Source organism: Haliaeetus albicilla, chromosome 18, assembly GCF_947461875.1.
Source record: "Haliaeetus albicilla chromosome 18, bHalAlb1.1, whole genome shotgun sequence".
NCBI classification, from domain to species: domain Eukaryota; kingdom Metazoa; phylum Chordata; class Aves; order Accipitriformes; family Accipitridae; genus Haliaeetus; species Haliaeetus albicilla.
In genome coordinates this window covers 12,306,602-12,323,649 of record NC_091500.1, presented here as the reverse complement: position 1 = coordinate 12,323,649, position 17,048 = coordinate 12,306,602, and the positions used below count along the sequence as shown (strand labels likewise).

Sequence of the window (17,048 nt, the reverse complement as noted above, 5' to 3'; positions counted from 1 at the left end):
AGACTCTTGAGCTTTCTTGCAAATTGTAATTCAATTCCATAAGAAAAGAACTTTAACATGAGAAGAAAGAATGAGTGCCTCTAATTACAGGAAGGCATTGTGACCAGCTTGGTCAGCTTGTTCGGTCCCTCGTCAGACACAGAGCCCGGCAGATTATGCACCCTACAGTGCTGGAGCAGCAAGTAAGAGGACAGAACCCAGTAGTCCCAAATTATACCTTCCTTAAATACTGGTTTAGTTCTGTGGAAAAAATGGTTTCTGAAAGTGTTTATCAAGATGTCACCTGCGGTTTTCATTTACTAGAGGATATTTTATGGTGAGGTACATCAGGGATGGCTGGGATTTATTGGACAATCTATGGCAGAACAAGCAGCTGACCAAAAGAAGGGACCTGTATCACAGAGGCAGAAAACTGGTGTCTTGTTTCTCCAAACTGATGTTAGAAAAGGTTATGTATGGATATGTTTGTCCAGCTCTTTAGTCGTGTGTTCTTACGTCCATGTTACTGAAAACAACATAGCTAACTTTGGAAGATGGTGCTGAAATTCACAATCCTGTCTGCTTCCACCTCTGTGTAGTGCCAGGTCCAAGGGCTGTAAAGCTAACAGGATAGATACAGAAAAGTTGCTATTGCAGAGAATCTGTCAGTCAAAACCACCTGATTTTTGCCCACTGAAGATGCTTTTTTTCATGTGTAAGTGTCATTGAGTTAAATATTAATCAGGATAAGAATCCAGGTGAAAAGCGTCAAGTAAAAGCACATTTGACTAAATTAAGAGAGCCAGAAGATGCCTTATGAATCTACCTAAGGTAGTTACTATAATTGCTGAGAATCTTCAAGGGTCCTCTGGGTCCTAAGCAAAGCACCTTATGACTGCAGAGGGTAACGCAGTTTAAAGAAGAAAAAAGGGGAAATAAACATGCCCCGTAAAGATTAAAACAAATAAAGCAGTCTATTCTTTCACTTAAAAGTGATCTGAGTTGGAGCTAGAGAAATAACTGTATTAGTATCCTTTTAGACTCCATGGGATTTAAATTCAGATTATGCCAAATTAGGTCAGTCTCATACATGAGACGATGGGGACTTCAAAGATAAGGCTGTGGCAATTGTTCTAAATACTATAAATTGCAAACCCATCGTTTAGTCAAAACAGCCAATTTCTGGACATCTGTGTGTACAGTTAGGCCTGTGGCAATTAACTGAAAGGTAGAACTCTCCCATATTTATGCTAAGTTTACCAAAACGTGTGGATGGGAGCTTGGCAAAGCTTCTAAGTAAGTTTAGAGCAAGCAGTGTGCTGCCCTTAATTAACAGCTGTGTGAGTCCTTGCAGCGGGTGCTTGTAGTTCAGAGAAGATGCAGGGCCTCGAGCAAGAAAGCACTGCAGCATCTCACAGGGTTGGTAGAGGAAGGGTATGCAGAGCCTGGGGAAGGATATGCTTGCTGGAAGCACCCCAAGAAATGGTGGCCCACTTCCACCTCCAGTTAAATCTGTGCACAGCACAGCACACTTGTCTAACAGCCATGCCACAAAGGCATTGGGAAGTTTCTGGCTGGAGTTTCTAGCCCGATGGGTTGTGGCATTTTGTACTTTCTGATGACCGAATTTCCCAACTTTGTACCAGCTGAATGCTTTGACGGAAGACACCTTCCTTCTCAGTGTCGGGGATGTTTGTGCAGCTAAGTCGTGTGCTGTCTTGGCAAAGAGGTTTGCTGCCAGCCCTGGTTGTCTTGGTGGGCTGGGGGCTGTGGGAGGGGGTGAGGACAGACTGGGGAGGACCATGGCCAAAGGGGAGAGGGTCCATGAGGTGTTTCAGGAAGGGACCTGGTGCAGCTGGTAGTATGGGACCAGGGGATGTGTTGGCTACACACAGTCCAGGAGGAGTGGTTAACTTTGTGCCTGCTCAAGGAATGTTCCTGTAAAGGAAATTATATAAATATATTGATTCACTGGGACAGAGCAAACTATGTTCTTTAGAGGAGAAGGAAACTTCCCCTTTGAAATAGGGGAATATGCAAAAGCAATAGAGTAATATCAGGAATGGGTGGTGATATGGACTAGAAATCAATGCATACAATGTGGTGCTGTCATTAGAGACAGATGCTATACTGGGAGATAAAAATGGAAATGCTAAGCTAGGCTCAGGAAAGAAATTATTTATCTCTTTGCAGTTCTGTACAGGACAAGTTAAGTACTGTCTGTCATCCGATGGAAAAATAACTGAAAGACGTCTCCTGTCATGAAACAAACTGTAGTAGAATGGGGAAAAGTTAAAAGAAAAGGATTTCTCAAAAGTTCTCTCACAGGACATCTTTGGTCAAACATCAAAGGATCTGGAAATATCTCAAAGGTCCAACATGAGTAGTACTGAAGTTACTGTATTCATCTATACACAGATGCATATTTTGTATTTCTGTGTGTTTTATGTTTAATATTTATAAATGTGTATGCAAAATGTATGTAAGAGATGTAGTAGATATCTCCAGAGTTAACAGTGATGAAATAGAAACTATCTGTTGTGTATCAACTATGCAGTAAATGTATACTTATAAGGATACCTATATGTATACATAAGTGTATATATACACAAATACGTACATATATGTGCATATATATAAGAATTACATTTATTTACCCAGTTTGGTTTCATCATTTTTTGAGACCAAGTATGTGGACTCTCGTTGCTTCCTCCCAGTGGAACATGTAGTGCTGTACATTACAAGCCTGTCCACAGCCTTGTACCTGTGAGAAGTAGTTGCTAATGTGGCTGTTATATCAGAAGAGATTTTCAAGACAAAGATAAAGAGGAATTCTGTGGACATCTCTGAATCTGTGAAAAATTTTTGTTAAATTCAAAGAACAAGTGAAGTCATCTTTTTCAGCCTTAGTGTAAAGAAAAGCTAGAAATTACTTAATCTGAATGCAAATGAGCAGTCTGTCTCCAGGCCTTAAGACTCCTAAATGAAAAAAGAATATTGGTTTTTTCACCACTTTCAGCCTCTAATATTCAAGCATAATGTAGGTACCTGTTCACTAGCAAATCCGTGAAGTTGCGTTTGACTAAAAGCAGCAGCTGAGTATGAAACAAGTGATGAGTTCAACCTTTGTTGCTAACTTCAGTTTAAAATGTTCACAGCAACTTGGCTAATTGTATTAATTTATTTCTTCTTAAGGCAGAATGGGGAAACAGAATAGCAAGCTGGCCCCTGAGGTGATGGAAGATCTGGTGAAGAGCACGGAGTTCAATGAACATGAGCTAAAACAGTGGTACAAAGGATTTCTAAAGGACTGTCCAAGTGGTAGACTGAACCTTGAGGAGTTTCAGCAGCTCTACGTAAAAGTAAGTTATTAAGTTCCTATTATTTGGCCGTAGAAAAGGTTGCAAAGTAATGTAAAGCAAACATATGGTCAAGAGCTGCCAGTCATTTAGACTAAGGAATGGTCTAGGAGAAGCAATGGTGAAGATGAGGAGATAAATGGGAAGTGCTACCCTCATCACACCAGTGATTCATATAGCTACAGTGACCTAAACGAAAAGTTTTTAAAAAAAGCATGATTTACTCACAATAAATGTATTCTCTGCACTCTCTAATTCATGGGCCTCTTTCTCCTTCAAAGAGTGGTTGTGGTCCTGTTCAATAAACGGTGCTTTACCCGTGTAATACCACTGGAATATATAAACCGTGTGATTGCTGGACCTACTCATGTGAAAGACTGTCCTTCTTTTGGTTTCAGAAAAAGTGGTGAAGTTTCATGGCAGTATGTCCTGCAGATAAATTACGCACTGTGCACAAAGGATTTCTTTCTCTAAATTTTAAGTATTGCCTTTATTTTTTTCCCTACTGTCTCTTTGCCCTTGTTATATAGGAAAGGAAAACCAGACTGCTCGATTTATTTTCTTCTTTTTTTTTTTCATTATTTTATCAAGTTCAAGGTAGTCTTTTCCTTACATTTATTATGTATTTATTCTGTAATAAGAAGAGCACGGGGGCAGCATAAGAAGTGTATTCATGTTACAAAGATAATTATATTTTAATTCAGAATTGAGTGTCTGCCTAAAGGTCAGAGACTTCAAAGTAATTTTAATTAGGAAAAATATTGGATGGTGATGATGAACAGTAGGATCAGAACAGTTCATAAATACAATGTGAGGCTGAATAAAAATAAAAAAGCCTTTCAAATGTAAGTAGTTAATATTGAGTACACTGACAATTTCTGCAGACAAGTGCGACTATCTGTCTTTTCCCTTAAATGCATGCTACAGTCCTTTCCTAAATTTCTTCAGCCTTGAAACAGATCACTGCAAATTATTACCTAGCCCCTTCTAATGAAGGGTCTAACAAAAACTGCTAACTCCAGCTTACATAAATAAGGTTCTGCCTTCATATTTTAATATTTATGGCTCAAGATGTTGCCTCACAATCCTTTCCTTAAGAAATGACTGACTTTGTAATAACTGTTATTTTCAGATGAAAGAATTTTTACTGCCTCGGGTATTGTGCTTGTTATTAACTGATAATTTATAGCTTCCGTTTTAAACAGTGCTCTGTGCACATCCAGCAAGATCAGACATCTAATCATTTCTCATACATGTTTTTGAGGAAAGTAAATGGTCTTTACAAAATATGGGTGCCTAATAAAGTATGTTAACTGTTTAACTCTTTAGAAATCATTATTTTCTTTTTGGCAAATCACAGTAAAGGGATTAAATTTTGTGTGTGTGTGTGATTTTGTATGTTGTGGGGAAAGATATCTTCTGAAAATAGCTCGAAACTGTTAGGACTTGTCTCTTCAAAGAGGTGTTTGAAGTGTTCACAGATAATTCACAAGATACTTTACTCATGAAGGAATATCAGAGAATAAGTTCAATATCTTGTTTACAAAAAAGGTAGTGCAAAAAATAACACAAAGAGCACAGCAGTATTTTGCTCTTGAAATTTGGAGACAGCTCTATAGTCTTACTAAGCTGCAATATCTGGCTTTTAGTTTTATGGCCTCATATATTTTTAGATATGCACATCAGGTAAGATTGTCTCCCTTGCTTTGGTAGTTATGGGTTTTGAGATCTGCTCTGTAATGGTACTGTCATATATTTAGTCCGGTTTATTGTCATTCTATATATAATGCCTATATACAGAGCAAAATACTAATTTTGCAGAGGAGAAATATGATTAGCTGTAGTAAATCCAGAGCTTTACTTCTTCTTCTGTCACAGAAGTGCTTGTAAAATAATGGCCCTGGGCTCTCCGAGAAGCTAATAGTCTGAGTGTTGGCCGTGGTGGCGACTTCTCCTATGTAGGACGTTCTGCCTGCCCTGGCTGCTGGCTGCAGACAAAACCCCAGATGCAAAATTTGATCTTTCCAGGAGGAGCCACCAGCAGGAGACCCAAATCGTTATGATTACATTTACAGCATTTCAGTTCTTTTAATGCATATTCAGGGTGAAAATGTATGAAGCGTGTATTGATTAGTAATTCCTCTGTGTGAACTTACAGTTGGGAGGGATGACATTTATCTGTTGGTCTGAACTGGATTTTCTTGAAGATTTCCATAAATCAATATATTTGGAAGAAAAATACAAGACTTACCTTCAGTTCAGATTTACATTTTCTTAAGATGACACTGTTTCTTTGTTCGTGAGAGTTGTGTGGTGCACTTTCATGTGTATTGATAAAAGGGTGTTGGTCATCTAAGATGCAAAGAAAGCTCTTCTTTGCTTTTACTCACACACAGTAGAAGATCTCAGCTTAAGGAGCAAAAACATTTTAGATTGTATCAGGAACAATATTTTGAGGTGAATTTCCTGGTTATCTCCACTTACTTCCATCATAATTACAGAGTGGTGTGCACAATCTTGGGGCACAGAAACTGGGGTTTTTTTGGATGAAACGTAACTAGAAGATGTGTCCTGAAATCACACCTAATTTGTTACTGTACCTAATGCCTGCTAATAAGCTAGATTTGGTCTGAAGTAAAAGGTCCAGAACATGTGTGATGTGGATGTCAGGTCCTCAACACTAACTCTTCCGCTCTACGTATTTGCATCAATTGTACTGTGCTGTTTACTGATGTAGGTGAAGACTGTAATGACTAAAGGGGGAATTACTCTAGCTTGGCTTGGAAGCCTTTGCTGCTGAGGGTTCCATTATGAATACAAACCATGCAGTGCTTAAAAGAAATAGCAGTTATGCAAACAGAGTCTACATAAAAAATTATTTGCAGCACTTTTAGTGGAAGTGTCCATAAAAATATTTAGTCAAGAACACCTATTTTAAATAAACAGCTAATAGGAAGAATAATACTTTATGGTATTGCATATTTAGCATTGTCTGCAATCTAACAGGTTCTTTAAAAATATTGGTACATTTTGGGTGGATAGATTCTTCTTGGGATCCAGAATCTGTGGCCCGCTGCTAGGGCTCATATTTCCCTCCATGCTGCTGAATGAGGTGAATGCTTCAGCAGCTTTTGAAATAGTTTATTGAAGAATTGTTTATATACTATAAGCCCAGAGCCACAAAGAGACCTAAATGCTGAAACACCAAGTTAGCTGTCCTGACAGTCTGCACAGAGCATGGGAAGGGGAGAAATTTGTGGATACCAATCTGAGGAAGCTGAAACTCAAGCCAGCATGTTGTAAGCAAATGTGCCAGGGCAAAACCACAAGGTAATGCTCAGGACAGAGATTTATATTAAATTCTACATTTCTCCAGGGTATATGAATCTGCTTTCATATGGGAGTTGCATCTTTCAAACCTCTCCTGCAGAGAACTATCTAGGACATTAGAAGTCAAAGCAAAATCAAGTGACTGGAGTCCCTTTTCTTTCTTTCTTAAGTAACGAAGATAATGTGAATGCTTGTCTTTACCACAGTGGTTTAAGTACTCATCAAGCTGTAGGAAACTCTGAATCAATTATCATGTCCCTGTAAAGGGTTTGAATCTTCACTGCTCACCTTCTCATTGCTCTACCTGTGATGAGATACACCCTTCTGGGCTGCTGGCAATATCCCAATTAACCTCTTTTCCTGCAGGAAATAATGATAAGTAGCATCAGACAGGCTGGAACCTACAGTTTCCATCTTCAAAGAGAATATCCTAACCATTAAGCTTAATCCTTGCTCAGTTTCTTCATTTTCCTTTTTTCTATCCTAAAAAGTCCTTAATTCTTCTATCTTAATAAAAAATCATTAGCATTGTGGGCAGAGAGCTGAAGGAATTAACATACCAAAGTGTCATTAAAATAAAATATACCAATAAAACATTCTGGACTGTTCCTATCATTCTTTAGGTTTCTTGCAGTCTAGAGGGCCAAATACATTTTCCTTCGGATCTTCTGAATTCACTGGGTTTAGATGAATATGCCCTAGAGTGTGTAAGTGTGCATAATCAGTGCTAATGTTCACAGGAATTATGCATGTTTATTAAGTGGAAAATAGGCTTCTATATTGTGATACTTCTTGGAAGTGGGTCACTGAACATGAGAAGCATATCCTCTGGACTAATAACAGAAACAAGCACCAATGGTCCTTTAACTGGAAGGGTAGGGTTGGGAGTGATCATGATATAATGCTAGCATTAAATAAAGTAATTTACTTGGTGAATTTATTGCATATCTATTATTTAGCTATGTTTGGGGGTTTTATAGATAACGTTTAAATGAAAAAAATGTAGTAATGCTATTTGATTAATTGCAATCAAATGATTTGTCATATTTTTGGCTTTTAGCTCACATTTCCTGCCTTGAAGGGAACTGATTTCTAGTCCTTCTTTTTAATATGTGTACAACAAAAGAATCTCAAAAAATCTATTGAAATTTAAGTGGGTATATTTGCAGACTCTTTTTCTCTATCCAGATTTTCAAGACAGACTAGAATCTTTCTAAAGATGGCACAGAGCTCCTCAAAATGTTAGGTTAGAGCTGCGTTTCAGGCTTTCAGTGGCTGTGAAGTGGGATTCCAGAACAGCACAGCTGTGTTTACAGATGCCCCTAACATAGATGCAGTTGCACTGGCAGAAACTGATTTTTCTGGGATCATCTCTTTTAACTGGAAGAGTTGTGCGGGATTTATGAGTGTGGTTCAGCCACTTAAGTTCTCCCTATAATAGCAGTGCTTTTTAAGTATTTTATACCAATGTTAGGTATATTATACCTAGTATAATTAATATATTTAGGTGTATTATACCAATCCTGTATTGCTAAAGAACTATAGCATGTTTTGAAATCATGCAGATTATCAAAAATACTGATGTATCTACTCATACAATGAGTTTAGCCCATGCTGTTGCTACCTTCCACAAGATCACCTTTGGGGAGCTAGCAGTCTTCCTGGACAATATGACAGTATGTTTGTTGGATGCACTGCCTAAATTTAACTGCAACACAGAAAAACTATGTATTTATTTGTAAACCTGACTTATAAAAAATCCTTACACAGGTTAATAGTACTGCTGTGTTACTGAATTTTTAAAAATGATACGGAATAATAAAACTATTATTGTTATGTTAGACACAATTAGAAATAGCATTGGATGCAAACAAATAAAGCAACGAATAGCTCTGATCCAGGGACATTACCAGGTGGCTCTATAAGCAGCAGCACATATGTAGATAGGCAAACAGAGGCTAGAAAGAAATAACAGTAATATTATTGGCATCAGTGGAAGTTTTGCTTTGGGGAGGGAGGGTGTAGAACAATCTATGAGGTAAAGATTCTTAATGCATTCCTTAAGCACTTAATACAAATCTGCACATTTGAGACAATTACAGTAAAACCGTTAGAAACAAATGCTTCCAAAGAGTAAAAAACCTTTCACCAGAAGTGCAGTGAAAGTTCCTGTGAAAGGAAAATTAATACAGCAGAATCCAAAAGGCACTATGCTGAAAAGCAAATGTATTTGCGGTCCAGCATTATCACAGGGGAGTGCTTTTTAGGATGAAGTATATATTTCGTGCTCCAAAGCTGTATTAAAATTGGGTTCTGGTAATTTTAAAAACAAAAGATATTGCAATTGCTTTTCATACAGGACTTGGTTAAAAAAAAAGGCGTGGTCTTGTTGCCTGGATGTTTTCCATGCAAAACTGCTTTTGCCATTATTCCTCCTCCTCCTTCTCCTTATAATCATGAATAGGCAGGTGCTGTGCCAAAATGCACGTCTACTAGAAAACCACATAAGAGGCTTATTATATGTTTCAAACAGAAGCTGAGATTGTGCTGCATGAATTTTAAAACAAAGGCCCAGAATGCTTCTTACATATAAAACCAAAATCAAACAAACCCCGAAGGCAGTGTTAACTTTGAAGCTGACTTTGAATGATTCGGGGAAGGGCAGGATTCTGGTAACATGCCCTTCTGCTGCATTTCTGTCTCTGCACTGATCCCAGGAAAAATAATGGCTGGACTTCATATTTTACGGAACGTCCTTTAAAATCTGTTTTTAGGAAACAGAGCTTTAAAGATCAGCAACCATATTGAAAAATAAAATACAGTAAATAAACATGGATTCTCATTTAAGCTGCGAAGGAAAATGAGAACAGTAATTTTCAGAAGAGGACAAGCATGCAAGGTAATGAACTGCTCTGAAAATATGGCTGTAAATCACAACACTGGATACTAAGAGCCTTTAACAATGTAGAATGGAGTGAGTTTAGATTGAAATCCTAATCTCACTGAAGCTAATGGGAGTTTTCATTTCTGATCCTTATTTAAGCGCTTAGGACTGCACTGAGCTCTTGAAATTGTTTATCATTGTGAGACCCAAGTACCATGAAGTCTGGTACAAGCTCCATTAACGTCCAGTCCTACAGGCTGGATTGAGAGTCAGGAGAGCTCCTCTCATCATGTGTGAAGAATGTACGCATTGCTAGCTGTCATTTAAAGGCAGTAGTTATTTAAAAACTAAGTCTGTATGTATGAGCGGTGAGAGTAAGGGTCTTGAAGTTAGTAGAAACACAGTTTCAGAGGCAAAGAACGACAAGTCCTTTTCTTTTTGCAGCTTTAGCTAGTGGCTAATTTTAAAGGCCAAAGTATATTTTTCTTTGCTTCTGTTGCAGAACACATAATGGCCCATATCCTCCATACAATCTCTGGAGACTCTAAATCTAGAAAATGAGGAAGTCAGACAATTCTAAGAGATGAAATCTAAATAGCTGAATCTTAATTGTTCCAAATAGCAGCTTGTGGAATGTCCAGGCTAGTGGTATGAATCTTCCTGATGCTTGAACATTTCAGTAACATATGCTGACACCACCTCTGTGAGAGGCAGAAATGATGGTCACATGAATCCATAAAAAGTCTGACTGTCCAAAGGCATCTCCAGGCCTTACAGAGTCAGCAGATATGTGGGGATGTGAAGGTTTCGTCCAAACCTCTGATTATTACTAGGTATTGAATAGTCCTGTAATTCTGTGTTTATATGCGGTTCCTGGAGGCACTCTAAACTAACATCAACTCTCAAGCATTGAAGAGACTACGTCCAGCCAGGGCAAGACGATCCAGCTTGGAATGCTTAAAAATCTCACCATGTGGATGCATGCCCTGGTTTCCAAAATGGCCTGATAAAAGAATCCAGGCTGGGTAGATCTTCCAACAATATCATGCAAATTACTTTTACTTCATCTTTTATTTTGAAGGAAGCTCACCAGTTCCAAAAAAACTGTTACGCATTTTTATAAGAGACCTTGTTCCTTTACAGCTCACCTTTGCTCTGTGTTGGATTCCTCAGAGAAATCAAAATGATGAATTTGGGATACCATAATTATTTCTGTAGCAAAACACTGAATTCATCAGTACGGTTATGATTTCCCTGAAGGGTAGTACAGAAGGAGTGGTGCAGCTTGGATGGAGAGAGCCATTGTTAACACAAGGTATCAAAGACCTCAAAGGAAAAAAACCAACAAACTGTCAGCACCAAGTCCCACAGCCATTACAGTGTTCAGGTCTACTGTTTCTTGTAACAATGCTTATTTTATCATTGTTAAGTAGGCCTCAGAGCAGTCAAGACTGATCAGTGGTTCACAACCTTTACCCAACCTGTTGCAAAGGCAAGTGTTTTGGACTTTTTTCCTCCTGAAACTTCCTATTTCCTAGCTCCCTTCATACCACCTCAGTGCTTTCCTTCTCATCACAAGGAAGGGTGTTCACAAAACCAATGAAAACCCTTGAGGATATGCAGTGGAAAGAGGAAGTGGTGATACTGTCTGTACTTTTTTCAGAGATATTTCCTTCTCTTACAATCTAAATAAAATAACCATGAATGGAGTATATAAAGCCTCTATATTATGTATGGACAGTTGAGATACAAAAAGGTTAAACCACTTGCTTGATGTCTTTGGCAAGGTCAGAGTTGAAATTATTTCATGGGTCAAAATGTAAATGGCCCTTATTTTATTTTTTTGGAGTGAGGTGGGTTTTTTTTTCCTACAGAATGGCTTGGGAATGACTTCCTGGGGTCATACATGCACATTATAGTATGGCATTTCTGGCCAGACTTTAATCAAATGTCTACTCTAGATCTACACTGTGATCTGTGCTCTACAGTTAAACTGTGACTGTGTCTTAGTGGAAACCTGTATTTTAGGTCTTCGGTAACTTTGATTTGGAAAACTGGATCATCCTAAAACTTGTTCTGAAGGCTAATAAGCATGTGTTTTTGTTACTTGAGACAAAGTGAACTAAGGTCTTTCAGGGACTTCAGCTTGCCACATTTCTTGAACTGTAAACATTTCTGTTTGTTTAAAATATAAAAAAAGCTGCTTGGTATTACAGAGTTCCTGAAGGAGCCTTTGAAACCAGGGCACTTCATTTCAGCACCGGAGTAAACTAATGTGATTTGAAGTATTTTGTTTCAAAATGTTGAAGTGTTTTCCTCTCGTATCAAAGTCTGCTTCCAATATCTCACTTGTACACAAGGCCTGGGGCTGAAAACAGCGTTCTTTTTCATAAGGTATGGAGGAGAACTTGGTGCTCTGAACCAAGTCCCTTCACCCTGCGCTGACATCTCTGACTCCATGCCTCAGCTTCACCTCCCCCTCTCTTCCCAGGGAACTCATCAGTCCTTCAGAAAATTAAATTACCTTAGTGATATGTACTTCCAGAGCTTCCCAGATGGACAGCTGTGAGTCACTGTAGCTGGGTATGAATACTCTAAAAATTAAAGGGGTCTGATTAGTCTGGATCATGGCTGTCACCGCCATGCATTGCCTCACAGCCTGCTCCATCTGCTTGTGGTACTTCAAGATGGCAAATCACTATTTCCACTGCAACGCACGCTGCTGTGCGTAGCTATAGCTATGCAGGTAACGAAACATCAGGTGTTTTTTCAGGGTTCTGTGGTATGGAGAGACATTTGGGAGCTCGCTTAGTTGCCAAGTTAAATGCAGTTTTTATTATCATGTAGACATTTGTTGAGATTCCAGTCAGGTTTCTACTAATCATAGTCTGAATGTTGCCAGTACCTTGGGATATCAACTTTCTTTTTCTTCAATGGAGTAAATTTCCATCTTTTCATGTTTAATTAAGGCTCATAGGAATAGACTATTTGCACCGACAAACCTATTGATTGCTGAATTGAGATGACTTACCGCTACTTGGCATGAGAATTAGCTAGCTATCTTAATTTTATATTCAATCACAAACAAAACCAAATGAGAAAAACATATGGTTTAGAGGATAAAGTAATCAACACAAGGAAATTTAGTCTGGAGGAAATTCTGCCATTTTGCTGAAATTCTTATGAAACATTCTCAGAAGAGGTTGGTGTGAAATCTACCTGTATAAGAAGTTGTGAAGTTTGGCTGTCTGGTTGTATGGATAGCCCAGAACTGAATATACAGCTTTGAATAAAATCTCCCTGTAGTCCAGAGAAACAGCAGTATAAGCAGAAGTGTAAATGAACACTACAGTTTACCTCAAAGTCAATTGGGAATTATTTCCATGTTAACAAAGCTATTAAAAAAAAAAAAAAAGAATTAAAAATTCCTAGGTCATTAATTGAAATAAGATTTTATATGGACCTTGTCAGCAGCTTTCAACAGTAGTATATTCAATTACAAAGTTATTTCTAGATGCCTGTGTCCCCTTTCATTTGGAAGGATATACCCTAGAATTGCCATTATCCCTTACTAGGAAATTACACAACTGTATGCATACTCATGACTCTTCACAGCTTGCTTTGACAGATTTTCACTAATTTGCTCCTCCTTGTCAAACTGATCAGGCTAGGAGACAGTTAAAGCCCTATTCCAAGATACATGAATTTTGGCTCTGTGATTCCTGTCCCTAGGGCTAATACCAAATGCAGAAGAACTGATTAAAAGGAGCAGTCCTTCAATTTGCTTTCATGTTTGCAGGCTCCATCTACCGCTACTTCTTGTGTTCATGTTGACTAGATCTGTGTCCCTCTTCTAAATACCTTTTTGGTGCTGGAAACAGTTTTAATTGTGTTGGTGTTTATTAATGTAGCAATTACAGTGCCTAATTTTATAATATGTGTCAGTGCAGATAATTATGTAATTAAACCGCGTAACTGGAATGATGGAGTTGTCTAAGGATGGACCAATTAAACCAAGAAATTGTGCTGTGAAGGCCTCACAGGACACCACAGGTAAAGCCTGCAGATGTCTTCAGGAGATGTCCTCCCTCCTAGCATGGATCTGTTTCCACCAGAATAAACTCCAGCCAACTGCTTTTCAGCCAGCTGCTAAACACGAGTAGTTAGAAGGTGATGCTCTTTGGATGTGGTCCCGGTGAAATGCAGATGTCCTTAGCTCCCGTCAGAGTCTCCCTACCCACACACACATGCCTCAGCCGCGGCAGGGAAGGATGCGGTTGTTCCTCCCACTAAGTCCCTGCTTCCCTCTCACCCGCTCGCAGGTGCTGGTGGCACTTTGGCAGGTCGGGTGCCATCCCCTGTGCTCCATTAACACTCCTAACTTCATTCAGGCGTAGAACACGTCCAGTTTCTATGGTTCGGTACAAAGCATCTTCAGCACATGGAGTCATATTATGTGTGGGTTGGTAAACTTGGTACAAACATTATGTACACACACTAAACTTCGCCCGGTCTCTTGATTAGGACAAGTCACTTAGGTGGTAATCCACCACGCTTGAGTTCACAATTGCTCAGTGGTGACCAAATCCCAAAGTTTTCTTGGAGAAATACAGTCATACTGTTTCATCTACATCTAGAGCCATAGAAAGGTAGAGCTGAGCATCAGCTTCACAGTAATGGTACTTAATTTTCATCTTATGTCTTCTGTTGCTCGTTTGTGCAGAACAAGGGATGCCTTAACACTCCATTTATTACTTTAAGAAGTCATAGTTCCCAATATTTGACTGTTTAAAATATAATGTCTATACATGGTGTTTGTTTGTTTGTTTGTTTTAAAAGAAAAGTAATACTTCAGATAACACTTGGCCTGAGAAGGGTACATTTTCTGAGTTCCACTATATGGTGCTTCTTAAAAAGCGAGCAAAAAACCTGTGGTTAAAGTCTAGTACAGCTCTTTAAAGCATATCTAATGTCTTTTATATTTTTTTGAGTTAGAAGAAATGCTAGTATATAAAATAGGATTCTGAAAGTGGGAGTTTATAATAGTAATATTAATTTAATTGTAAGGGTGCTATATTAATCTTGGCTTGAAGAAGCAATTATTTATCTATCAATTAGTTCTTGCTACAGTTAAATACGGTATATGACAAGGGAAGCCCAACAAATTAGTGGCCTTGTGTTAGAATTGCAAACTCCGTGCCGCAAATTAGCCCCTATGGTGTATTAGTCTATCTGCTCATTTATTTTTAAGATTCTTTCCCCCTGGAGTTTTTCTGTATAGCAGGAAAATGGTGTTTAATGGGTCTGATGCTATTTTCACAGAGACATAAATTCTGGGGTTATTCTAATTCTAATGTACGGCCAAGTGTAGGGAGAATAAGGACAGTTTCTGCTTCCTGTATCTACTACCCTGGGGTATCTTTGGAGCATGAAAAATCATGAAAAAGAGCACATGTTCTAAACCAGCATGTAAGGAAGCCCTATTTTCACTCTCAGAAAATTAAGCTGCTTATACAGAAAATCACCAGCAGGTCCAGGGCAATAAAACTGAGTAAAAAAATACTGCTAACAAAAGGTAAACGCTGGTCTTTGTATTCAGCAGTTTCTTTTAAAGTGATGTACCTCTTTGTTATCTCTCTGTAAGAATAATGACATTTTGCCAAAGAAATCAAATCTGTTCCAAAGGCTGAATTTAACACATTCAGTATAAAAATTACATTAACACGTAGCCAAATTTATTAAAGACTTTTGAAAATGATTAATTTGGCACACAAACTTCTAATAGTCATCCTATAGAAGTGGACTATCAGTGGGAAATTAGCTCTTGAGCTAATCCAGCGGGCAATTGTCAGTGTGAGATAAAAGAACTGCATTCTGGCTATCCAAGGGTGGAATTTTTCCTGCACAGGCACAATAAATAGTTTTTGCTAGCAATAAAGAGGCTGCCAAATCAACCTATCTGAATAAAAACTATGTTGTGCTTTACACATGGGAAAAGTGCTCCAGAACAGTTAATCCCTATGAAAACATTATCCCTGCATTATCGCCAATAGTACTTGCCTTCAGGCAGTTTTCAGTTATTTGTTTCCATTTTCTATACATGTACCCAATGTTCTTTATTTCCATGTGATTGTTCATCTCAATCATTTTCTTTGCTCTCATCTATTCTGGGCTCATGCGCATGCATTTTACATATTGCCAGAATACTTTGGGCTATATTTAAGTTTCCAGATTCATAGAAATATTGTTCTACATATAATGCTATGAAAGCAAGTACATAGTCCTAAGAGGACCATTGATTGCTGTGTCACTGTGAAGTATACCAGTAGGCAAGAACACTTTTAACCTTTTCGCCTTCCCTTTTATGTAGAGTAAAAGCCTGGAATGGTATAAAGATTCTATGGAAGTCCTGTATATGTGTGGTGTGAGTGAGTTCACGTAGCTCGCTGGTTGAAGAAGTCTCTCCCAGGTTTTATTGCCAGCATGTTGCTGTAATAGCTGGTTCAAGGGACAGCTGAAGTTACTGTGCAGACGAGACATCTTAGAACCAAAAGAACAACAAGGGGAAAAAAACCCCTCTTTACAAGAAAAGCAATCTCTAGTTACTGTGTAGATCCTTTACCATGTAACAAAAGGGAGCAGTAACAGTGCAAAAGTCACATGTATAGTGAAGTGGAAGCATTATGGTGGAGGGTAAGAGTTTGACAGAAGTGAGCATAATCCATGATGGACTAAAAATGCACATTTTGAATTGTTAAAATTTGTTTATTGTATTGGGGCCTCAATTCTTGCTATCACTGGATAAATTCACAGAATGCAATATAATGAGAAAGCAAAAGTTTTCTCCCCCCAAGGAGAGAAGTGCCCTCCTTCTTCCTGGAGTGGGCCAGAAGATGCAATCTTGGCATCTCCAGACTCCTGCTCAATTCTGGCTGTCAGGCATGCAGAGTCTTGAGCTACATCCCCATCTTTTTCTTAACTATATCGTGCTTTTCTTTTCTTCTCAGCTAGCTCATCTTCTTCTTTCCTAGGGCACTGGCTACATGAGTGGTGAAGCCTGATGTGATCTCTGTACCTTTGTCCTTTTCTTCTCCAGCTTTTAAATTTCTGCAACTCTGCCTTGTTGGGCAAGGGACGCTGTGACTTCAACCTAATGAGAAGCTTGCTGTTAGTTGTGCTCATTCAACCTATGATGTGGGCTTGGTCATTTTAATTTGTCTCTCCCTTTACCTTAAGAAAAGGACAGTCCAACATCAGAAAGCCAGCCCAATCCTTTATGCAAAGGAGGACCTTATAGCTGAAAGCTTTTCTAAAATACCTGTCTACAAGCTCTGGCAAGGTTCTGCATAGGAAAGCAAAATGAGTGGGCGTAGTTGAGTGTTCATTATTCATTGTTAGTGGAGCTAAGAAACACTTTAGGAAATAGAACAATCCAGAATCTTTTACTTGAACTAAAATGAAATGTCTTCAGAAAGATTTTTTAAATCACTTCCTTT

The 17,048-nt window shown here is 38.5% G+C and overlaps 1 protein-coding gene across 5 annotated transcripts in view; it reads left to right on the top strand.

Moving 5' to 3' along the window:
• VSNL1 (visinin like 1) overlaps positions 1-17,048 on the top strand; it is a 92,983-nt gene that overhangs the window by 37,923 nt on the left and 38,012 nt on the right. For 3 of the 5 annotated variants that reach the window (XM_069805749.1, XM_069805750.1, XM_069805751.1), the window contains exon 2: positions 3,175-3,341. In XM_069805749.1, the coding sequence (XP_069661850.1) occupies positions 3,180-3,341 (162 nt within the window). In that variant the 5' untranslated portion in view covers positions 3,175-3,179. The remainder of the gene's footprint in view (positions 1-3,174; positions 3,342-17,048) is intronic. The other 2 variants (XM_069805752.1, XM_069805753.1) reach the window with 1 other exon arrangement.